This window comes from Mirounga angustirostris, unplaced genomic scaffold (assembly GCF_029215605.1).
Source record: "Mirounga angustirostris isolate CCGP_5_RB_7025 unplaced genomic scaffold, mMirAng1.0.hap1 SCAF_2, whole genome shotgun sequence".
In the NCBI taxonomy this organism is placed as follows: domain Eukaryota; kingdom Metazoa; phylum Chordata; class Mammalia; order Carnivora; family Phocidae; genus Mirounga; species Mirounga angustirostris.
The window spans coordinates 6,315,848-6,340,709 of record NW_026991710.1 but is presented as its reverse complement, the minus strand read 5'-3'; the positions used below and the strand labels follow the sequence as shown (position 1 = coordinate 6,340,709).

Genomic DNA, 24,862 nt, shown 5'->3' with positions numbered 1-24,862 from the left:
GTGAATTTAAACGGGAGTTTCACAAGACCGGTTACCAAAAACTGTGCTTTAATGTCGATTATAAACATGCAAAAAGTTCTTAAGAGGGTTTTTGAAAAAAGATATACACGCTATAAATTAATTCCGATCTTCCTTCCTTCCTCCCTCCCTCTCTTCCTTTCTTCCGTAATTTCATTTCCAAAGCCACAGAAAACATATTTTGAAAGATTATAGCATGTTGAATTTGATGTGTATTATTCTGCACTGAGGCCCGAGTTTAGCCTGGCTCTTGCTCACAATCATTTTGCTCACATCCACAGGCACTTTACTTTTTGACATTAATGTTTCAAATAAATTGCAAGCTTAAAATCATGAAACTGACTATAACAACAAAAGCCTGGAAAGATTTCTTCCTAGCCCTTCTCAAAAAAGGCCTTTCCCTTTTTAAACAATTTACATGATGTTTTATGGTCCTTTTAGAAGAGAATTATAGTAAATGGCACTCCAAGTGGGTTGTGTGAACCCACAAACCACTCCTCATAAAAACTGCTATAATTTTCCAGGACAGGGACAATAAAATATCATACATAAGCCAAAGCTAAATCACGGTGTGACCACAGCAACAAACACATTATTTTCATGAAAATTAAGCATGATAAAGCTAACAAAGAGATGACAAAGAGACAACTTCTGACAGATTTTTCTCAATCTACTTAGCATTTACACAAGCCTTTACAGAATTTTTCTCCATTTCCTCAATAGCTTGAAACACAGGTGCTAATCTAATGTTCAAGTTTTTATGTGTAATTCATCTGTTTTCAGTGAGATTAAGAAAATAAGTAACTTCAACTGTAGCGCAAAGAACACTTTAAATAATCCAACCAACCTACCGAAAATTATTAACATTCTTGTTTCTAATCAAATGTTAAACTTTATGGAAAGTTCTAATGAAATTTTTAGGAGATGCATTTCCAATTTCAGACCACTAGGGACCCATAAGTGTCTTCCATTCCCAAATCAGTAACTTCACAGTTAATGGAACTAACAGGCTGCAAAGAGGAGCCGCAGGACCCTCCTCCCTCACAGAACCACACTCGTTATCTGTAGAACAGATGAGAACGCTGCCCAGAGAAAAGTGGGTGAGCACGAGATTTTTAGAAGATGAAAGTTGTTCAAATGGTGTCATTCTTCAATCACCATCTACTCGGAAAAACTTCCCACTTTCCCTTTTCTCACAGTAGAATTATTAAACGTTAAAACTGAAAAAGAATATAAATGCTTTTCCGACCTGGGGGTGGGAGAAATGGTAGTACCACACTGATACAGAAAATAAAGCCTGCCTAATACAATTCACTGTAGCTGATCACAGCAGCTTATTGCTAAATCAGGCATAATACTAAAATTAGGATCGGTAAGCCAAGCCAAAAGATCTATAAAAGAATATCATTTACAGAGAGTTATCTTACGATGCAATAATCATGGTAAAATCAAACAACATTTTCTACTGAAATCTGTTATTATTAATTCTGGTTAGAGAGAACTATTTAAAATATTTACAACACTCCTTTAGAACAAAACACTGGGAGAGAACTGGAATGAAATAGTATAAAGCCCTGAGACAAGCTGGTACAAATCTTAACAGATATATTTTACTGCTTGTTAGATTCCTAGCTAAAACGGATGGCTCTTTCTAGAGCAACAAATTATGCTAAACTTATACAGTACTTTTGCAAACAGCTCAAAGTTCCCGACACTTTCTAAAAGGTTACCGTTAATTCGCATTCCAAATTTCTAGAAGAATATGGCGGCAGTGATTCCATGAACCGCTAAGACACTGTACGCAGAAATCTGTTCTTCCTTCCACAGCCACACAAAATGTAAAATAGTAAGAATAAAACAATGAGCTAGAGACCAAACAATACAGCTGAAATGTGTACTGGTCAAATCCTTTCATACAAAAATGGACATTTTTACATGAACAAATATTTTTGCTCCTAAATCAAACTTTAGTAGGACACTTAAAAACTATTTATACTATTAGATATAAAGAACAAACAGTCACATTTAAATGACATGCTATTAAAAACGAACTCATTATTCTTGAGCTTAAATAAAATTGTTTATGATAAACTATGTCGTCGTATTTGTTCAGACAGTCCAGTGGGCCTTTGTTTGTGTTTATTGGAAATGCCTTCCATACACTGAGGCGCCAAATCAGAGCTTCCCAAATGGAATCTGCAGAGAAAAAAACACTGATTCCAAAAAGAAGACTGTGCAAACAATACCTAGTTCCAAGATAAATAAATCTACCCAAACCAACTAAACCGTTCTTCCAGGTTAATCAAAGACTCCTGCCTAGCAAAATCTATCTTTCAGAGAACATGAGACATCCACATGTCAGTCTTACACTTAAAATGATCTTCAGAATTTAAAATTTTTCATCAGCCCAAAGACAACCATGAACAATTTATCTAGTCTTACAAACTGATTTGAAAAATCTTGGAAGATGGGAAATATATTTCAACTCATCCTACAAAATCCAACCTGACTCCTCCTCTGTTTACCAAAGTCTACCCACCCCACCCCACTGCCTTTACCGGACTCTATGTTATTTGCCTAATATGGCAAAATCCTTATAAGCAAAAAGAATTTACTGAATCTCTTTTTGCTCCATGGCCTGGTTTCCTTTAGGTCCCCTCACTGACATTTCTTTGGCCCCACAGCATGGGGGTACAGGCTGATCTGCATGGCTGGCTATACAGACGCTTCATGAAGCCTTTACAATTGACCACACAAACACAATACCACAATGTAGGTCAACTTGTGCACTCAAATACCAACGTGAAATTTATATGGAAGTAAAGTAGAGACATAAATCTGAAAGGGTAGAATTCCACCCAATGATCCTAAAATTATTTCAAGGAATCAATCTCCAAGAATGCATCATGAAATCAGAAGAGCCCAGTTAAGCTTGCGGGGGGGGGGGGGGGGGGGGCGGGGGCGGGAAGAAGAAGAAAGAAAATGAAAGACTTTAGAAGAGGCAGCAAAGGTTTCACCAATCATTATATCATTGAGAGGACTCAAACTACAGATGAAGTTAGAATACAGAAGATTGTAGAAAGGGCATTTAAAATTATTAACTGATCAAAAATTTGTAGTTGTCATTAAAAAAAAATACAACTTAGCAATTCAGTTCAGAAAGAAGAATATCCCCAGGAACATACACATCTGTTTAATATTACAAGCCAACTGTCAACATCCTAAGTGAAGTTTTAATTTAATATTTTTTCTTTCTTGATGTTTTACCTTTAATCAATGCCTCATGAGAGTATCAGCTTTCTATAAGAAACTGTTAAATATAAAGAAATGTTATTGTAGCATGTTTATAAAATCATAGTTCGAGAACTTTTTATTTTTCCAAAGCCTGACCACAACTTAATTATCTGCAGGACATTCCAGGCTCACAATTGCAAGCTCCAGTTCCCAAGCAATTTTAAACAATATCTACTGTACAGGACAGAGGGTACACAACAGACCGCAACATGGTTATATTTCCAAAAGTCAGCATTAGGCCCTTTAGACATGGTTTTTATTTTCATTAAACAATATTTGTTTCCTCACTAATCATTAAATGGTTTTCATCACTATTGCCTGTTTTCCTTTCACATGCTGGTTATTAGCATCAGTGTTTGTGTTCGTAATAAATACAAAGGTGACCCACCCAGTTATTTAAAAATGAACATACACGACGTCTGGTTCAACGAGTGTTAGAGATTCCGCAACATACTCACACCCTGAATACCGTTCTATTTTCATCTAGACTCTAAAAAAACTTTCAGAGAGTAATAAGACTCTGTACATACTCCTTTAAATCAGATTTAAGCTTCATGCCTGCTTATGTTATTGTGGGCACACAGATCTAATCAGTGGTTCAAGACATTTACGTGGGAAAATGGAAGAGGAAGAAGAAAAGACAGCAAGTTCATATTCCTGACCATAATGGAGAGGAGCTGAAAATATTGCCAATTCCTACAGATGGATGAGAAAAGCAGCCTGATTAAAAGTAACATGCCAGTAACTGACCAAAATGCGGGGGAGCAACTAACAGAGCATTCCAGAACTTTAGGAATGACTCTGAGGAAGGAAAGCTTAAAAAAAAAAAAAAAAAAAGCAAAAGAGAGAGAAAGTTGTATGCTACAGGGTTATTAGGAACAATTTAGAAATATGTCGTGTGGAACAAACAAACCTGCATCAAAATCAGAGATAAAATTCATAGCCAATAGAAAAAAATAATCCAATAAATAATCTGGAAAGCCGTCAAGAAGTCTGATACTTGCATTACTGCATTGGAACCACCAGAGTTTTCAGGCAAATAAATTATTTAAGTCCAAATGGACTAGTTTTGGGTTTTGGATTAACTGGCCAGTGATATATGAACTCAGAGAGACAGAGATACACAATGCAGGGCATGCACACGTGTTTATTAGTTTGTGTTTATTTATCAAATACTTTATCACATTTCCTATGTGCCAGGCACTTTGAAAGTACTTCACTCTTTCAATCTTCCTAAACTAGGCACCACTTAATTCCCATTACATAGATCAGGAAATGAAGCTAAATAATTTATCTACAAGTCACCCACCAGTAGGTACTAGAGCGCAGAGTCCCTGCTCAAAACCACCATGCCACAAGCCATCCCAGGTGACATTAACTTTATCAAGATAAGAAGAGCTCCATTATTGGAGGGACCACATGCCTAACTTCTCTGACTCCTTCCTCTGCTGGTCTCTCAAATGTTGCCAACTGAGGCCCTCTTCTCATCTAAAATTCCCCTCTGGCAATCTTGCTCCTTCCTTAAGGCCTCAAACTCCACCTATACTCTGATGTCTTCCTGTCTACAGCCCTGGCTAGGGCTCGGAAACCTTTCCTGAGGTCCACTTCTGTATTTACAACTGACGAATACGTGTCCCTTGGCTGTTCAGCAGGCACCTCAAATAACTATAAAACTGAACACATTTGACCACCCACCTGGTCACCCACAATTAAAACCCTGAAGTAACCTAGAACCACTGATTTTCATCTCCTACATCTAATAAGTCCCAAATCCTGTCAAACAGATCTTGCATCTGTCCTCTGTCCTGCTTGGCTCAGGCCTTCACCACATCTTGATTAGACATGAAGGCTGCTCAACAGATCTTCCTCCTTGCTGCCGGTCCTTCTCACCTCTACTGGGTCTGCCAACAGCCAGCAGTAGGATCTTTCTAAAATCCATCCCTGATCACGTCAGTCCCCTGCTGAAACTTGTTATATGGTTCACCATGGCCTTTAGGATGATGCCCTTTCTTTCCCATTCTAAGGAATACCTTTTATCCTTCAAGACTCAGCTCAAGACTCACCTCTCCTATGAAGCCCTTCCTCCCAAGTGAAGAGGTCTTCACTTCAACTTCTGTAGCCATACATACTTTGATAACACCATTTTTTACAACACGCTTTAATTATTTGCCTCTAGGTCAGTCTTCTCACTAGACTATGAGTTTCTCCAATTCAGGGATTGTCTCACGTTTGTTTGCCCTATACCTACTTGTACGCGTGACACACGCTGGATGCTCAATAAATAGTAAGTGAATAAAGAATTCATTCTCAGAGACACCCTCCGTTCAAGGTGATATTAATAGGGGCGCCTGGGTGGCTCAGCCGTTACGCGTCTGCCTTCGACTCAGGTCATGATCCCAGGGTCCTGGGTTCGAGCCCCGCATCGGGCTCCCTGCTCGGCGGGAAGCCTGCTTCTCCCTCTCCCACTCCCCCTGCTTGTGTTCCCTCTCTCGCTGTATCTCTCTCTGTCAAATAAATAAAATCTTAAAAAAAAAAATAAATAAATAAAGTGATATTAATAATCTAAGGCAGAATGAAAGGGCACAATTTTGAATGCAAAGTACATTTATTGTTGGCCGCCCACATCCACAGCTCTTGTCCTCCTGGAAATAGCTCCCCAAATTTCCTTTGGAAATCTTTCTTCCTCTCCTCTCAGCTATGTGTACTGGGTGGAAGTGACACTGGTCCGGCTGCTGGGCTGGGTCCTAAGTAGACCAACTAAGCATATGTCCTTTTCCTTTGGAGACAGGGATGGATTTAAGGATAGGCATACGTGTCAATTCCAAGATTCTGATGGATACTACAAGGAAAGAGCCTCTCTCTTCCTCCAGATGGAGTATTATGGGAAAGTCAAGTCTGCAAGTACTACAGCTTTTTGGCTACCATGAAGGAAGAGCTTGGAGGGGCCCTAAAGGAGATGCTAACACCATGAATGGCAGAACAGAGAGAGTGAGAAAAATCAGGCCTTTGGTGACACTGCTATGTCCCCTGGGTCCAGCCATGCCAGAGGTTAAGTCACACCACTAGACTTGTCAGTGATATAAATCAATACATTCCCGTGATCATTTCAGCTAATTTGCATTGGGTTCTAACTTGTAGCCATAAGGCTGCTGATGCAGTAAGTTAGTGTTTATGGGAAGAAATCAAGCTACACATATGAAGAAATGCACAGAAAAAGGAGGCAGAACAAAGGGTGAGAATGAGCAGCAAGTTAAACCTGACAGGTGATAAAAACAGTGAACAGGGTGCTCCGGACACAAGGAAGAGAGAGGTTCAAGGTGCCCGCCATTCCAGGCGGCACTAACCAGGCCCTTGTATGGGTAGCCTGTGGGCCACTTATGAAAAGAATAAAGTTTTATAAAGAGCTAGAAAAAGAAATAAAAAAATAACAAATGCTTCTTTTTAAAAAGGCCTTTATGAGAAAAAGAAAAGGCTGTGGGATAATTTAATCTGGAGAAAGCAAGTCCTCGAGGCAACTGAACTTGGTGAAGGGTTATTTATAAGGAGGTGACTGAACAGCTGTTCTCCAATTTCACAGGGAAAAGAATTAGAGGAAATTGATTTACATTTCAGCACGAAGCTGAGGCAGGCAAAAGGAAGAAGTGCTGGAGGGAGAACTGTTAATGATGAAAAAAGGCTAAATGAAAAACTGGATTTTTATGGCTTTTAAAAGATGGAAAATCACCTATGCTGATTAATTTAGTTTTGAGTCAAACTAGTAAACACACATTTGAGAATGCCTTCTATTCATTTACTCACATACCAAGTACTGAAACCCTACTGTGGGCCAGGCGTGGTGCTAGGCCTGGGAACACAGAAATGATTCAGAAGTGACTGCCCTGTCCAAAGGCTCGTAGCTAGCTCCGAGAGCCACGGCGGGAAATACAAAGAAGCATCAAATCAGAGTCCCACCTCTCCTTTTCCACCCCCACACCCAAAGGTAAGCAATATAGTTTGAGACAGCACAACAGCAGCTAGAAAGTTAAGCAACGATGCAATCATTAAACGAGAACACAAAAACAGTCACGCGAAGGCTGTCACAGCCAGAATTCCTTGCTTAATGAGTAATATGGCAGCAAACACTTTGAATTCAGGAGAAAGAGACTAGTGCAGGAGAGAACGTGGCTTTCAAGATGGGGAGAATTTGAGTAAGTGAAGGGAAGCGAGCCATCCACGCAAGAGAAACAGCGGGAGCCAAACAAGGAGACAAGAAAGCAGAGAAGGCTGTACATGGAGTAGGCGGGTTAAAGCTGGTGGGATGATCGAGGAAGCATCGGGTGTAAAAATGGAAAAGTGGGTAGTTCTAGCTTTATAAGGGCCTTTGAACGCAGGCCAAATAACAGGCATTTGTTGTGTGGGGAGTGAGCAGTACTGAATGCTTCTGTGCAAAGTAACATGATGAAAGCAGCATTTTCAGCCCAGTGGCTTGGCTCCAAAGGAGACGGAGGGCTCAGTACAGTTGCATCACAACTCCGGCTCAAGATGGTGAGGGTCTGAACCCACACGGTTGCGGTGGGATGGATGAGAAAGAGGAAGCCGAGGCATCAACTTACTTAATTCGCTTCACAAATGTGTGTGGACCTCTGCACGGTGCTCTGTGCTGTGACGGGGAGTGCAACACAGTCCCCGTCCCCTCGGGCCTGAGAATAAACTGGCTGGGGTAGGCCAGGGAAAGGGAGACCGACGGACACCCCTGCAAAGACGGTGCTCAGTGTGGATGAGCGTCTGGTGGGCTTGCATTCCGAGAATTTTCTTTACACAAGCTGGAACAACGACAAAATGCCAAAATATAAACAGAAAAACCAATCCTCCCAAAATATCACTCCATGTGTATCATGGGAGATACTGATTTTTATTACCAGTTTGAGTCATGGAAAAGTATAGAAGCAAATATGCCCATAGTGACTGAGCTGTACCAAGTAATGAATATAAAAAAGGCTTTTAAAAAAGAGAGAAGGTCTTTTTTAGGACTGAAATGTTTCCAGATTTCATCTTTTGACATAACTGAGATATATTCAGACTTCCCACTTACCCACAGATAAGTATTCAGAAGCTTTCAGAAAATTCATCACCTCTCCTTGATATCTTTTTTTTTTTCCCTTCCTTCCCTTAATTTAATTTTGATTTAACTTCCTCTTGTCACTGCTTGCTTACAAATCACAGCCTCTATGTCTGGAGTCAATTAGGGATATAAAGTACCCCACCACGGCTTCATCTGGGGACCCATTTATATATATTTTCTTATTTCAAGAGTAGAGCTAAGAGCCCATAACACCAAAAGTTTCCAATCAACCATCACATTCTATTCTTTGGAAAAGTATGCTTCTCTCCACAGTTAAGAAGGCGACATCAAACTACAAATTTTGCAAGAATATTTCTTTTCCACCTGTATAAAGATGAATTGTGCTTTGGGAATTCATTTGCAAAAAATGGGTTGAGTGTGTGTAATACATGCTTAATAGCAGTAACATTTAAAAATCTTTCTACCATTTAAAATTAAATGTAATTTCCTTATTACTTTAATGGAATCCCTTGGAGTTAAAGTATTTAACTAGTCGCTTGCACATCAAGTATTCATTATATAATTCCCTTTAAATATTAGGTATATTAAGTACGTAAACTGTCCATTGACAGAGTAAAAACACACATTTCCACTGAAACAGAAACAGGAGAAGAACAAGGCAGCTTGATTCAGAATCTGATAATGGGTTACAGATTCTCTTCCAGTGCAGATTTATAGTCAAAATGCTGTAAGAACCATTTACCACCTCTAACCTTTCAGGTCATATTTGGAAGAGAAGTATGAACTGCCACATCACTAAGAGAAAATCTGTCTGAGGCTAAAATTCTTGACTTTTCCCTACTGCAGTGTTGAGCTACAAAGGGGGAGAGAGAGAAATAGACCTCCTACGAAAACCACCTTAAATAAAAAGGTAGAGATGAATTGTATAAGGTCTATCCATGGGAAGGAATTCCTTTGTCACTGCCTTTCAGTGGGGCTACAATGCAATTCTGTGTATTCCTGGCTGGTACCAGCCTGACGAACCCCATCCTACCCCACAGGACACCTGACAGACACAAGGAAAAAATCCTAGGGTGGGCAGACATCCCGAGTCATGGATTATGGATGCAAAGCCTCTACCACACTCCAAAACCAACCCCTCTCCCTTCCAGCCCTCCAATCTCCTGCTGGACCTCCCACTGGCTGAACCCAATCAGGAGCCAGGGAACAAGGAAACCCAGGCAAGCACTCCATAAAAATCAGCCTCCTGGGGCAAGACCAGAGTGGAAACAGTAGAGAATGGATCTGGAGGGGCCAAAGGAAAATACAAGGCACACTCCATTACCTATTTCTCACACTCCTTCCATTACACTGAGCTTTTCTCTTTACCGTCCTGTGCTTTCCCACCTTGGAGGCTTTGTCACACGTTCCTGTCCTACTTCTCCTTTCTCCATTCTCACACGTGGAAAATCTATGAGTCCCAGCTTCTTCCACGAAGTCTCCCCTCAACCTTACCCAGAAGTAGTAATCTCTTTATCCTCACAATTCTTGAAGTTCCTCTACTAAAGAGGTCTATAGTTATGAATATGTCTTATATTTATTAGTTTACTTATCACCCAAGTATTTTATGTATCCGTTTACTCATTTACTATAAGTTTCCCATTACAATACTGGGGCGCCTGGGTGGCTCAAGCAGTTAAGCATCCAACCCTTGATTTCAGCCCAGGTCATGATCTCAGGGTCGTGTGATGAAGTCCCATGTCGGGCTCCGCACTCAGTGTGGAGTCTGCTTGGGATTCTCTTTCTCCCTCTGCCCCTCACCCCATGAAGGCTCTCACTCTCTCATAAATAAATAAATCTTAAAAAAAAAAAAAAAGAATATAACCTCCACAAAGGCAGAGATTCTGTCTTAACTTGGCTCCACCCCACGGCCAAAAACAGTGCATAGCCTATCCTAGATGCTCAATAAATATTTATTGATTGAATGAATGAATGAATGAATGCCCCCTTCTAGAGTGTAAGCATTTAATGGCCAAATCAAAGTCTCTCTCACCTATCCTACATAGCAATCTAAATGCCTTCCTTACTCATAGGCAGATACTCAAGCAACAGGAGCTGGTAATAAAGCAGTTGCCATTGAATGAGAATCTATACCATACCAGCTACAGTGCCAACAGCTTTACATACAGTATCTCCTTCAATCCTCACAACAACCCTAAAAGGTAGTGTGGCAGAACTATGCCTTCAGGATCGAGGCCCTCATTCCCGCAACTTCCAGAACTGCCTGCCGATGGCTCCCAGCTAAGTCTGTCTATGGAACTGCCCTCAGTGGAGGGAAGCTGCTTCACCCAACATTATGGTTCGAAACCCTGGGGGAAGCCCGCATCCAATGGCTGGCCACCGCAGCAGCTTCAAAGGCCTGACCCCTTGCCTCACCTGGGTAATTCTGAAAAGGCATCTTGGCTCTGCAGTTCTCCACGGGACCAACTATTGAGTGAATCCACAAAATAACAAACTGGTACCCCAGATGAAAAAACAGAATCAACACTTTGTCAAATATCTATAATGTAAAAATCAGGTCTCCTTCCTTCTCAGCGATTTTACTAACTGAAACCATAAATCTTTTCACTTTTTCCTCAAAAACAGACCACAACACTACCTATACAAAACGTGTGGTCACTGGGTAATTCTCAATTAAGAAAAAAAAAAAAAAGTTTGGTTTGTATTTCCCCTCCCACAAGCGAGTCAGGAACTTTCAAATATATAGGATTTATGGACCAAAATATGCTCCTGAGGATAGAAGATGATAGGACAACACGCCAAGGAGAAAATCACCAGTGATCTGACCTGCGGAATGCCAAGACCTGGGACAGCGCTCACCATGTGCACGGCCGTGCATTCAAAGTCCTAGGAACCCAGGGCACGCTCATCGTCCTCGTCCTCACGTCATCCTGGGCAGCTCACTTAACCTTCTGAACCTCGGTTTCTTCATGAGGAAAGGAACCTCATCTGTAAGGATAGTCGACTAAATGAGAATGCTCTTTGCACAGTGCCAGGTAGAATAGGTGTTCAACAAGTGGTGGCTATTACTATTGCTGATGAGTTTTCAGAATGACAATCAGAAAGGTAAAACATCCACACAACATTTGTGGATGATTTTCTCGTAGAGCTTCAGAAAGTCGGAATTGAAAATCCAGCTGACTTACAGGAAAATTACTCCCTTCACAAAAGGTTTTACTGCAGACTTCCTTTAAATAGGGGCCCCCTCTGTTGTGTATTTAATATACAATCAGATACTGCTTACTCATGACACTTTTCTCATCAAAAGATATTAATTCTTCTCTATTTCCTACCACAGCAAAGAAAAACTCATCTGCTGGGAGTTTTATTTTTTCTGTTTTGCTTTTCATTTCAAAAGTAATATGTGCTCATTAAAGAAATTCAGGATGATGGAAGCAGAAAAAGAAATCACCCTGAGTCCTCTCTCCCAGAAACAGCCACAGTGAACTTGTGGTGTATTCCCTTCTGATCTCTATTTCCATGCCTAGAGTTGTTGTTTTGTTTTTTTTTCTAATTTCATATACATAATTTTGTCTTGTTTAAAGATTTATTTATTTATTTTAGGAGGGGCAGAGGGAGAGGGAGACTCCCTGCTGGTGGGGAGCCTGATGCGGAGCTTCATCTCAGGACCCTGAGATCATCACCTGAGCCAAAATCCAGAGTCGGACGCTTAACCAAGGGAGTCATCGAGGCACCCCTCGTATACATAGTTTTAATTATATCTGGTTTTGGTAGTAACTTTATAAACCTAACGTGATAATATAAGCAATTTTTCTCATGCCATGACCTCCTCTTCAGTGTGCCATGTTTCCCTAATAATTTCCCTGTACTTGGGAATATTGCTACCTGTCTCTTCGTAAAGTAACTGTGACAGTTGCCACCACAATGATCATCAAAATCACCACCGTCATTATTATTAAAACTACTGCTGTTTTTTTTTTTAATGTTTTATTTATTTATTCATGCGAGTCAGAGAGAGAGAGAGGCAGAGGGAGAGGTAGAGGGAGAAGCAGGCTCCCCGCCTAGCAGGGAGCCCAATGCAGGACTCGATCCCAGGACCCCGGGATCATGACCTGAGCCGAAGGCAGTCGCTTAACCATCTGAGCCACCCAGGCGCCCCTACTGCTGTTAGTTTTTAAACTCAAAGACCTCCTACTTCTGTAAGACAGAACATTCATATTCATTTTTATTTTCTTCAGTTTTGCTTTGGCAATGAAATCTTTAGTTCATCTAGAAATATATTTTAATGTGTATACAGTAAGATATGAACAAAACAACAAAAAAGCCAGAGCATTTTTTCAGAGTGCTAACCAATTATCCCCAAATCATCTTGAGTAAGCCTTCTTTTTCTTACTGATTTACAATGCTTCTTTTATCAAGAAAAGGTTACACATACACACCTGGCCTTATATGCTTCACTGATTCAACCCATATACACATGTACTTTTTGTCTTTAAAATGTTTTAGTATCTGGCAAAACTAGTATCCCCGCCCCAACACACACACCCTTCCACTCTTCAACAATTATTCTCACACATCCTTTTTTCTAGGTGAATTTCAGGACCACCTGCAGGTTTCTCTCAAAAGAGTTCTGTTGCAATTTTGATGAAAGCTGCACTAAACCTACATATTAATTTAGGAATAACTGATGTCTTTACAACATTTTTTCTTCCCTTCCAGTACACAATATGTGTTTCTATTTATTCAAGTCTTCCGTATCCCTCCACAAAATTCTGAAGTTTTCTTCAAACGGGACATGTCCATTTCTCATTAAGGTTATTTCTAGAAATGCTTTTTGTTACTACTGTAAATGTTTTCATTGAATTTTAAGTGGTCATTAATTAGATATAGGATGGCCACTGATTTATGTGCATTTATGCTGCACAAGAGCTCTGGAGGCCTCTGGGGTAAGGCCATAAAGCACCTCCCCCAATTTAACTCACACTGCCCACAAAGAAGCACCATTGGCTCAATCAGCCAGTTTCCTGTCACTGAAAAAGTCCATGCTCACACCCACCATCTACTCAATTTCACTTGCTCAAGGCTCTGCTCCAACTTAAAAGCTTTTCTGACTACCTCCCCCTAACTATTATCCACCCCTCTTCTATACTCTTCCAGCACTGATAAGAAGTTCTAATATATTTAACCCTTAAAAAAAATAGGAATAATTTTCCTTTCATCAATATTAGAACATCAATTTTTTTTATAATTGAGAAAAGATTAAACAGAAAACAAGTGAAATTATAGATTTTTTACCTTTTTAGGGGATTATAAACTTGAAACAAATTTGGTGAAATGTATTATTGTTTAAAATAGTGATAAAGTGAAAGCAGCCCAAAGATCTTCCCGTAGGGGTTCAGGTAAATAAGTTATGTGAAACTATTTATCTATTTATTTAGAGAGAGGGAACCCTAAGCAGGCTCCACACCCAGCACAGCCCGAGGTGGGACTCCATCTCACGACCCTGAGATCAGGACCTGAGCCAAAACCAAGAGTCAGATGCTTAACCAACTGAGCCAGGCAGGCGCCGCTATGTGACACTATTTTTAATGACTACACAGCCAAATAAATTGGTGACACAGAACAATACATACGGACGTAGAAGAATGTTCACAATATACTGTTAAGAAAAAAAAAAGAGGGCTACCTAACAGCAGTATAGAAAAATTCTTTTTGTTTAATAGGAAAAATGTCTGGAAGCTATGTACCAAGATTGTAGTAGGGGCTATCTCCGGCCAGGGGTACTATCTGTGAACTTTATTTTCCTTTTTATTCTGTTTAATGAGCACTTACTACTTTTATAGTCAGATTTAAAATAATTAGAGAACTTCAAAAACCTATCCTGCAGTCTCTCTAATAGTCCAGTCTCTCTAATAGTAGAGAATCACTATTAAATCAAATGCATTTGTAGAAAGAAACATACCAAATGTCAGCTTTGAAAAACAAACTCATTGTCTCATCTAGGTGAAAAATTATGAGTACATAGGAACTCGAGGAGAAAGTGACACAAGACACTGAGCAGTTGTCACTGCAAAAAGCATTTTAAGATACATCCTGGGACTTTCAAAAAGAAGAGTACTGAATCCTGGAACCATCCTGTTGAAAAGGTCCTCAAGGATTATCTAGCCAAAGCCCCTCATTGAAGAAACAAGAAAAAATGAGAAAAGAACCAAAAAAAAAAAAAGAGGTTAGGTGAGTTTTCTAAGATCACATAGTGAATGACAAAGTCCAAAAGTATTCATAATTCAAAACCTATGCTTTCTAATTCTTTTCTCGATTCTGGAGTCAAGATGTGCTGCAGTCTGTCACTTCTACTTAGGCTGTAAAAATGCAAATGTTCATTCACCAGGGTTTTCTTATCGTCCATCTAAAAAGTGAACAGGAATGTGTACAATGGTTTGAAATGGGAAGATTCACTCTCTTGGTCAATTTTACCTTATGTGCTGCAACACTTGTGACAAACAGCCACACACTGAATTGTGACAGGGAGGAGCTAGCAGACTCTAGTGCTTACACACTCTGAGAACCCGAAAGTCAGGAAGAAAACAGTACTACTGAATCTAAAATTACAACTGTGCTGCAGGCTTCTCATGTCGAAGTTACAGGAGATCATCCAGCACATCATCCTTTCACTCCTCTGGTTTACTCGCTCTCTTTTAGGCGGGCTCTGAAGGGGCCCTTTTCAAGTCAATTTTAAACCCAGTGTGTCATAAACACGGTAAGCTGTCTATACACAAGCCGTAATGAACCACTGTAGACCTCACTGATACTTTGCCCACCAGAGGGAGCCCATATGGGTTTCCAGTAACAAGAAACCTCAAAACATCAAGTTTGTATGAATTCTGTTCTTAGAATATTATTCATAGTATCCATATTGTAAAATCACTGAATAATATTGTATTTCTATCCTCCCCAAAAGATAAAAGTTAAATGAGATCAGGTACATGAAGTCCTTATCAGAGCTCCTAATCTATAACAGAAGCCCCAAAATGACTGATTTTCCAAAATTTGTATCCTCTTGAGTACTAATTACACTGCTCAAAATAAATGAACTAACTTTTATACAAGTTGATGTGAGTTTGGTTGATAGCTGTTCCGATAGATGGTTCTACCCTCAATATGTTGACAAATCTGGTTCTCAAGCCTGAGGGACAGCCAGACCCTGAACAGGAATAATTCATTAAAAATGTCATCCTCGGGGTGCCTGGGTGGCTCAGTCGTTAAGCACCTGCCTTCAGCTCAGGTCATGATCCCAGGATCCTGGGATCGAGCCCCGCATCAGGCTCCTTGCTTCACGCTAACCCTCTCATACTCTCCCTGCTTGTGTTCCCTCTCTCGCTGTGTCTCTGTCAAATAAATAAAATCTTAAAAAAAAAAAAAAAAAGTCATCCTCAGGGGACCCATTTCAGCAGCCCTGTCCTACCTAGTAGGTGATACACGGAACTGCTGGTGACCTGCCAGCTAGAAACTGAGAAGAGAGAGAACTGTTTGGCCCATTCTAGATGTTTCTTGGCATGAAGGAGAAAACCAACGGACTACCCCTGCGCACCATGCCTCTGTAGTATGTGATACAATCATCACCACCAAGATGAGTCTCTTTCAAGAATGAAGAAAGCAGAACTGAGGGGAACAGAACTTTGCATAAGAACCTGGCATCGAAAGGAGCCCCAGTGAGTCTCTATTCCCATCTGCAATCTGGTGAGCCTGACTCATTCACAAGGCCCAGGCCAGAGTTTTGCTGGATGTGAGGCCCACTGCACATCTCCATGCAATTGGCTGGGCATATGTCCCAGGTGCCTATTTTGTAGACTCAATGGTCTCCAATATAGAAATATGACAAAGTGGGAGGACCCCACTGGGTTCCAGCTATGCTCTCCAATTCAGGTTTACCCAAAAGCACTGCCAATGGAGACTTATCCACCACCTGCTGTCTTTTTTTTTCTTTAAGATTTATTTATTTGAGAGAGAGAGCAAACTCGAGTGGTAGGAGGAGCAGAGGGAGAGGGACAAGCAAACTCCAAGCCAAGTGTGGACCCCAACAGGGGGCTCGATCCCACGACCCATGAGATCATGACCTGAGCCAAAATCAAGAGTCCGATGTTTAACTGACTGAGCCACCCAGGCGCCCCCACCACTTGCTGTCTTCATAAAACTCCAATGTCCATCAGGCTCCTTGGATGTATTCTCTATGTTTAGAACTGAAAGAAGGCCTAAGTAACTGGCATTCCACTCTAACTTTGAAAAAAAAACTTATTGTGAAGTCTATTACCGTAACTTTCCAGCCAGAAAGATGGGAATTATTCTACTTCTTCCTCTTTCTAACCCCACTCGTTATTGCCTCCTGCATATCTGCTTCATCCATCTACGCCTGTCCAACCTTACCGTCAACCAGTTCACCGCTTTCTCCTGACTGCCTGCAACAGCCTCTTAGTTAGCTCTTCTAGGTCCGCCTTGTTACACTCCAAACCCACCCTCAATATTGCTGATTATTTTAAATCACAAATATGATCCTTTCATGCCTCTGCTTGCTTAGCTCAGAGCACAAATCCCAAACTCTGTAGCACTGCTGATGGGGCTCTTACCCAAGGGGTGGCCCACTTCCCCTCTATAGGACCAGAGAGAAAATGTTTTGGCTTCGCAGGCCCCTACAGACTACAGCTCTGCCGCTCCAGCACAAAAGCATCCCTAGCTTATATGTACACAAACAAAAGTGGTCACATTTCAAGAAGACCTCGTTTTCAGAAAGTAGGCAGCAGGTCAGCCCAACTGGCCCACCTGCTCCATCCAATCCCACAAAGCCTTATCTCCTGCCACTCTGACCCTCCCCCAGGCCTCGTCCAGAAAAGGGCTCCCCCGCCGCAGTCTGGCCTCCGCTCTCCCCCCATCACCCTGTGTTGTGCATCGGGGCCTCTGCTTATACTCTTCCTTCTGGCAGGAACGTGATTTATCACCTTTCCTTCGTCTGGTGCAAGAGTTCTTGTCCTTCAAAGTCCAGGCTGATCTCCCACTGACTTCCCCTCAAGGAGATTTATTTACCCTTTATTTGTATTTCCAAAGCATAGGTCTCATAGCTTTTTGTGTGCTCACAATGCCTGAAACATACTGGCTGTTCAATACTTACAGAATGATGAAGTAAATGAATTACTGAATAAATAGAATTTTAAAAGTTGCAGTCTTCATAAGTTCTGGAAAAAACTCAGAAGGGCAACCCACACAGAGGGCTATTAATACCATGAAAGTCTCTAGCACTGAGTTCTGCTTACAGTACACAGTTAATATGATCCATAAAAACACAGTATCATGAAACTAAAAGAGGCCTTGGAGAACATTAACACAGTGGTTTTTAACCTGGGTGTCTCTGAGTCCTATGTTTGATGCCCAAGGGACTCCTCAAGGAGAAGGGGGAAGGGTGGCAGAGGGACAGGTTGGCTAATGAATCTCTTTCTTCCTAGCCCCCTCCCTCCAGCCTTAGCCAAAGCTGCTCTTTATCTCATTTGCAATAAGGTTTCTGTTTTAAAAAAGAAAAAATCTATATGATTCAACAAACTCATGCTCTGTTTGCAGCCTGCATCCTAAACCTGCATTATTTCCTGATCTATTCCTGTGGCCCTGTGTCCAGCTTCTCACTGACCCCTGGCACCTGCTGCCTGATACTGCTTCTTAGAAGCATGCTCCCTGGACTGAAATCCCCAGTTTAGTCAGTTTTATACTCAATCCTTGGAAAAAAGTCTATTGCCAGCTACTCTGGATAATAATCCAGGTGGTCCCTCCCAGCTCAACTTCTGGGTCCCTACACTGGCACACAAGGTCAACCATGTGATTTCAAAGGAATCAAGGAGGACCTGGGGAATCAATGCTGAGAGGGTTATAGCTGTCACTCAGATAGTTGTCAACTCAAAAGTTGTGCTATTTATATGTCTGCTTCTCCACTAGACTGTGAACTTCTTGAGGTAGGAACTGAACTTTATAATAAAAGATACTATTTAATGTTTACTCCAGATACTGGATTAAGTGTAAATGGATATTGATTGTGTAATATTCAGGAATCCTATTAGGACCACACATTTCTAGAATTGGAAGGAGCCTTGCACAGAGATCAACTAGCTCCAAAACTGAAAGCAAAGTGACAAGCAATATTGACTACCTAGGTCCCTGCCCTGTCTAGAACCTATGGATTCAGTGGTGGACCACACAAAGTCTTTGTCTTCACAAAGCACAAATTCCAGTGGATTCACATAAGTGCAAGGTCTGTATCAAATGGATACATGATATGTTAGATAATGAAAAGAATAAAGCAGGGTGAGGGACAGGAAGAGGATGCTACTTTACACAGGGCAGTCAGGGAAGGTCTCACTGAGGCAACATTCGAGCAGATACCTGAAGATCAAACCACATAGAATCTGGGCGAGAAGTGTCCCACGTAGAGGCAACAACAAACACAAAGGTCCTAAGGTGGGAACCTATCTGTTCATGGGAGAAAAGCAAAGGGGTTAGGGCAGCTGGAACAGAGTGAGCAAGGGGAAGGTGGCAGGAGACGAGATCAGACAGGGAGCCGGACCAAAGCATCTGGCTTTGGGCCACTATAAGAACTTTGAATTTTAGCCAGAAACTCAAGATAATCAGTTCCTTGAAAACTCAAAATAAATAGAAGACAGTCAGCTTTCACAAAAGCAATGTGTAATACAGAAAACTTCATCTGCGAGCCTTATCTGAAAATAGACTTTCCAGAGCCCAGGGTCACTATTACATGACAGGGAATCAGAACACCTTTGTTTTACAAGAAATCACTGCAGTTACATAGTCTAAGCGCTCCATGTAACCAGAGTGGAAACTGAGGCCCAGAGAGACTCTGTGGCCTGCCTGCCTCGTGACAGACCTTGGACCACAGCACAGGTCTCCTGATGGTCTGTTCTGAGCTGCTCGTTGGCTCCTGCTGTCCTGCGCCCAGCCTGGCTGCTCAGAGCGTCCCGGTTTCCCACCTGGTGCTCTCCCTGGCCTCGGCAGTGGTCTGGCTCCCAGACCAAAGCAGTAAGGTAACAAAGAGCTGACACTGGAACGCACCTCCACACAGACCCCCACACCGAAAGCCTGTCACTACAAACTTGCATGATTCTAGTTTTCCCTTCCCCACAGAGCTGAAGACAACCAGGCAGCTGAGGGGAAGGCAGGTCCGGCATTATGCCAGGCACTAGGAACATTTCAGTTGGTATTGCCTGCCCACCCTTACTGCCTACTCCTCCCCAGAGCACTCCCTTCTCCAAGGTTCTAGAGAGGTGATAATCATAGCATCCAACCCACCTTTGGCCACATGTTGGGGTGGACATATGACTTGGCCACAGGAAGAACCTTATCCCCGCTAAGGCCATAATGAGGGCTCAGGATCCAAGCAGAACCAACCGGAGTCCTTCCTGGGTTTTATGGATAAGAGCTGGAGAAGGAAGTTCTATCCCCTGTGTTTCCCAGTTACATGAGCCCAGACAGTCCCATTTTGCTCAGGTTAGTTTAGATTAGGTTACTGTTACTTGCAACCCAAAGAATTCACACTCCTGCAGGCACATGTATACATTTTCTCATTTCATCTGTATAACAATCTTTTAAGGCTGCTCTTACTCTGTTTTAGAAGGGAGGAAACTGAGGTTAAGTAATTTGCCCAAGTCCATTCGGTAAGTACAGGGCATTCAAATTCATACAGTAAAAGGCATTCAAACTCAGGTCCTTCTCCTCTAAGCCCATTCAGTATCCAGCTATGAATTCCATATTCACTCAAGAAGGAACTCACTGCCATTCAAAAGCCAAAGATTCTCTGGTTTAAAAGGTACAAGGATGAGGTTTGGGAAATAAACAACATTAAACTAGGGTCATAGGACCTGGCTTCTACCTCTGGCTCAGTCCTATGACTCAGCTATTAAGACTCTGAGCAAGTCTTTCCACTTATCTGGGTGTTTGTTTTCCCACCTACAAAATGAGAAGCCTGAAAACATGAACTCGAGATCCTTTTAAGTACTTAACAAAAAAAGTCCATGGTTCTGCTTTAAGCATACAGATTCTGTCTTTACTCTACGTCAGGCAGGATGTGAAGCAGATTTCAACTTGACCGCCAGGCCCAATAAATGGCTGCCTAGGCCACAATGCTGCAAAGGATTCTGAGCCATAAGATCTACTAGGAAACTGGCACTGGCTTCCAGGGTCACAGGGAGGAAGAGAGAGGAACAGCTGCATTTGTCATTGCTGATAGAGTGTCACCTTCACAGAGGAATGCTGCAGACTGCACTACCGATGCGCACCTGCACAGGATTTTCACGGATTCCTTTGTGTACTTCCTTGGTTCCTCTTTGCAAGCAAGGAAGGAAAGTACGGGAAAGCTAACTGGTTTGGGGAATATAGCTGCGAGCCACTGATGAATATGTCTGAATGGCCTACATGGGGTGAAGGTAGGGGGCAAAGGGGAACAGTAACAATGAGTGTGGTTCTCTATGATACAGAGTCTCAGAAGATGCTGATAATTAGCTTAGGAGTTCAGTAAAGTATGATCACGCCCATGCGACAGAAGTGGAAAATGAGCCTCAAGTAAGAGGACTTGCCCAAGTCACCCACTTCTAAGTAGCAGAGCCCAGATCTGAATCCACATCTTCTATATCCAAGTCGCCGTGCTTTGTCCACTCCCAAGGTCCCCATTTACCTCACAACCTAAATGAGTTAATTAATCCAGTTCCCACTGCAAAGTGGCATACTCATCATTGTTTGGAGTTTTTCAGATACAGTAAGTTCCTCACCCCAAGATAGGAAACGTTGTTACTGTGTGTAATTTAATGGGTACACACCCCATTGAGTATACATGAATTCAGCAAAATTGAGCATAAGAGTTAAATATTTAAAGGAATGATGCTGAAGAAACCAGCCTATGGGGAAAAATTTAAATAATCAACACAGTTTTATTAATCTTAATAAAACCTCTACAACAATATAGTGAGATGGAAAACGGACTTTGTCCAAACTGAGGAATGAGAAGAACTAGAATTGAATCAGGTAATGTGCATCTTAGAAATGACAGTGAGTGCCTCGAGGAAGACACTCAACCAAAGGCATTACTACAACCTGCTACATTTCCTTAGGTCTGACGACCAGAGCTAACCCCAAACCAGACTATGTGCTCCTAGTACTGGGCAGACTTCTATGTATAAGGAATCCAGGCCAAACAAAGTAACAGCCAGCCTTCCGACACATTTGGCTGTGGCAAGAGCAGAGGACACCCCTCACCGGCTCTATACTAGCTTCTGAGGGGGAGAGGGTGTGGCGGGAATGGCTGCAAGAACAGGAGGTAATACACAAAGCAACTACCACATAAAAATCAAGATTTGTCAAAAGAATGCATGTCTTCCCTATGTCAGGAGGGGCAGTAGTCCTGAACAACGCAGCCTATGTCCCTAACTTCACAGACTCTCCAAGCCTTAGCACCTACCCACATCATCAAATACCACAAGTGACTTTTCAATGGCATGCAATCTAACCCTCTGACTAAGGCGCAAAGTTCTTCTCAAACATCTCTGACAAGCAGTCATCCCTCTGATTAAGTGCCTCCAGTGACAGGAAATTCAGCACCCCAGGGTCCTGTTACTGCCCCTGAGGCTCATTAATTCAAAAGCCTAAAGCATATTCTTATCACTCAGGGAAAGGCCTAAGGCCTAAACTTCCATAAGTCTTGCCATCCCAGCTATGCTTCTTGTCTCTACCACTTGCATATCCCCTACTCCGGAATAGGATCCAAAATTAGCACAGTGCTCATAAATCAGTGATTTCAGAGTTAGAAAGGGACCTCCCAAAACCAAAAAACCGTGACCTTCACATACCAAATTCCACAGGAGGAACCTCAGGAAGAGCTTGGGCAGACCTGGGGGGAGGTGAAGGGAGAATGTCCTAGTTTCCTTTCCTCTCATTTTAACCTGGGAAGCTCCTCCTTTGATCTGCTATAAACAGGAGATCAATGCAGTTTAAAAGTCTTCTGCTGTTTGAAGGGGAAAAAGGGAACATTTACAGGTAAATAAACTAAGGCCATAAAACTTGCTTGATAACCTCATACCGCTAATAGTTGCAGGGTTAAGACAACAACCTGGTCTCTTGGCTCCTTCTCTAGTGCTCTCTACGTAACATTCGTCCACCAGCAGAGCAAAGTTCCCACATTCCAGCCACACTCATATGCTTATCAAAACAATTCAATAACACTGCAAAGTGGCATATTCATCATTATTTGGGAGTAGTTCAGACAATATAATGTTCCTCCAAAAAAAACCATGAAATATTACTAATTTGTTTGCAATTTAATGGGTAGACATGCATTGAGTACATATAAATTGAGCATAAGCTACCTATCTCCACACCTTTGTGCATACTTTTCTCTTAGCCTGAGAGGCCTTTCTCCAGCCTCTCTGAAGATTTGTTCCAGGCATCACTGCCTCTAAAAGGCCTTTCCCGGCCCTCAAGTAGAACGGGCCACATTCACCTTTGTACCCTACACACTAGGAGGCTGGATGGCACTTGTGTTGTTACTGTCTCCCCCACCATTCCTTTTAAATTGTGTTATTCTAACAAGGTGCTGGACAGAAGGGAGGTGCTTAATAGATATTTATTGATGGACTGAGTGTCTTCACCTGGTCCAATCCCCTTCTGGTCCTCGCATACCCTCTGCAAACCCCTCTGCAAACTGCCACATGTTAATTCGTGCATACAGATACTCACTGAAAACCATATGAATGCCCACAAAGTACCAGGCATTGGACTGCATGCCAAAGAGAAGGAGATTTACCATGAAATTAATGAAGTTTAAGTTTCAGGGCCCCTCACTTGCCCCTTCCAAAGCTCTGAACCTCTTCCTGTGATTCCGTATCTTCATTTCTTAAAGAGGAGACACAGAACTGTATAAGCTTACTTCAAGCTCCACAAATACTAGATCCACCCTTGGGGCCAAGGATACAAAAGTGAACAAGGTAAACATTCTCTCCCCACTTAGAGAGTCTCCTGTTCAGTGGAGAAAACAGACAGCCATCTGTTCATTCATCCATTCAAAAAACATTCACTGGCCAGTGCTATGAGTCGGGCTTCGGGGTTCTGAGGTGACACCAGCACTGTTCCTGTCCTCAAACAGAAGCTCCCCGCTCTCCTGAACGAAAGCCTACTGTGTTCAGGGAACCGAAAGCAGTTTAGAAGACAGTAACGCAGTGTTTGTGAAAGATTACCCTAAACCCGTCTCAAGACCTACTGATCCCCAGCCAGAGCCCTGAACCTGCGGCAGGAGGCAAGCGGAAGGGAGAGGTCAGGGGAATATGATCTTTGATCTCATCGAGCCGGGGACCGCGGGAGGGGGAGGGACACAAAACAAGTAAACAGAAGAGGCAAATGCACTGTGGTCGGTGCTGAGACAGACAAGCAAAGGCCTGTGGGGAAGTGTCCCCGACGTTCAAGCCTGCAGTGACGGCGACCTCAACACCTCGCCAAGCAGCCCAAGAACTCCGCGGACAAGAAATCCTTGAGTTCCCCCAAACGGGTTCCCAACCCCCGAAGTAAAGCTGTTCCTTTCCCAAGACAGCTGGAGGCTCCCTGGTACCAACTCCCCTGTTCCCACTTGGGACCACTTTCTCCTCCAAGTTATTCCTTCCCACAGTGAATACGGGGCAGGGGCCGGGTCTGGGTCTGGGGTCCACGTCGCGCGTCCGCCCCCCTCGCCCGTCCGCCGCTTCCATAGCAACCAGCTCACCACTTCCCGCGCCCGGCCGGAGAAGTCGCCCTTGGGCCGGGGGCTCCGGCGGAACAGCTCGTCGCGGCTGCCATCGACCCCGCCGCCCACTGCCACTCCCAGCGCCTTGTTGCGCGTCTTCACGGTCTTGACGCTGGCCCGGAACAGCAGCGTGATATCCACCGCCATAGCGACCCACACCCCCGCTCCCCGTCCCGGCGGCCCACGTCAGCAGCTTGCGACCGCGGCGCGCGCCCGGCCGCTGGAGGACCGTTCCGGCTCCGCACGCTTCCCCCGCCAACGCGACGCGAGAAGAAAGGTTCCGGCCTCCGCGGGATGACCGCGGCGAGAGGAGAAAGATTCCGGCCTCGGCCCCGTGCTCCTCCCGGCAAGCCTCCGACGCTTGACCTCGGGCGGAGGTCCCGCGTGGGGCGCATGGGCCTGGGGAGCAAGGAAGTGGGGACGCCAGCAGGCTGGCTCCCCTCTTTTGGCTCTCCCACTTCCTAGGCACGGGGAGTGGGGTGCGCTGGAGGCGACCCTTGACCTCCAGGACTCACCTTGTGAGGGACAGACAGAAGCACGTGGACGTTGACCACCTGGGTGCAAGAAGGGCTAGGGTAGAGCAGGTGTGCGAGGCGCAGAGCTGGAGGCCAAAGGCCTTTATTTCTCAGCCTGCAGCCAGCTGATCTGTAAAATTAAGGCAGCACCTTCTCGGTGTTACT

The 24,862-nt window shown here is 43.0% G+C and overlaps 1 protein-coding gene across 3 annotated transcripts in view; it reads right to left on the bottom strand.

Moving 5' to 3' along the window:
• Positions 1–24,406, bottom strand: part of STX18 (syntaxin 18) — a 117,618-nt gene extending 93,212 nt beyond the window's left edge. The window contains exon 1 of one of the 3 annotated variants that reach the window (XM_064584259.1): positions 24,162–24,406. In XM_064584259.1, coding sequence (XP_064440329.1) covers positions 24,162–24,329 — 168 coding nt within the window. In that variant the 5' untranslated portion in view covers positions 24,330–24,406. Of the gene's footprint in view, positions 1–11,233; positions 11,255–24,161 lie in introns of those variants that run through there. The other 2 variants (XM_045881501.3, XM_064584260.1) reach the window with 2 other exon arrangements.
• Positions 24,407–24,862: the final 456 nt, after the last annotated feature.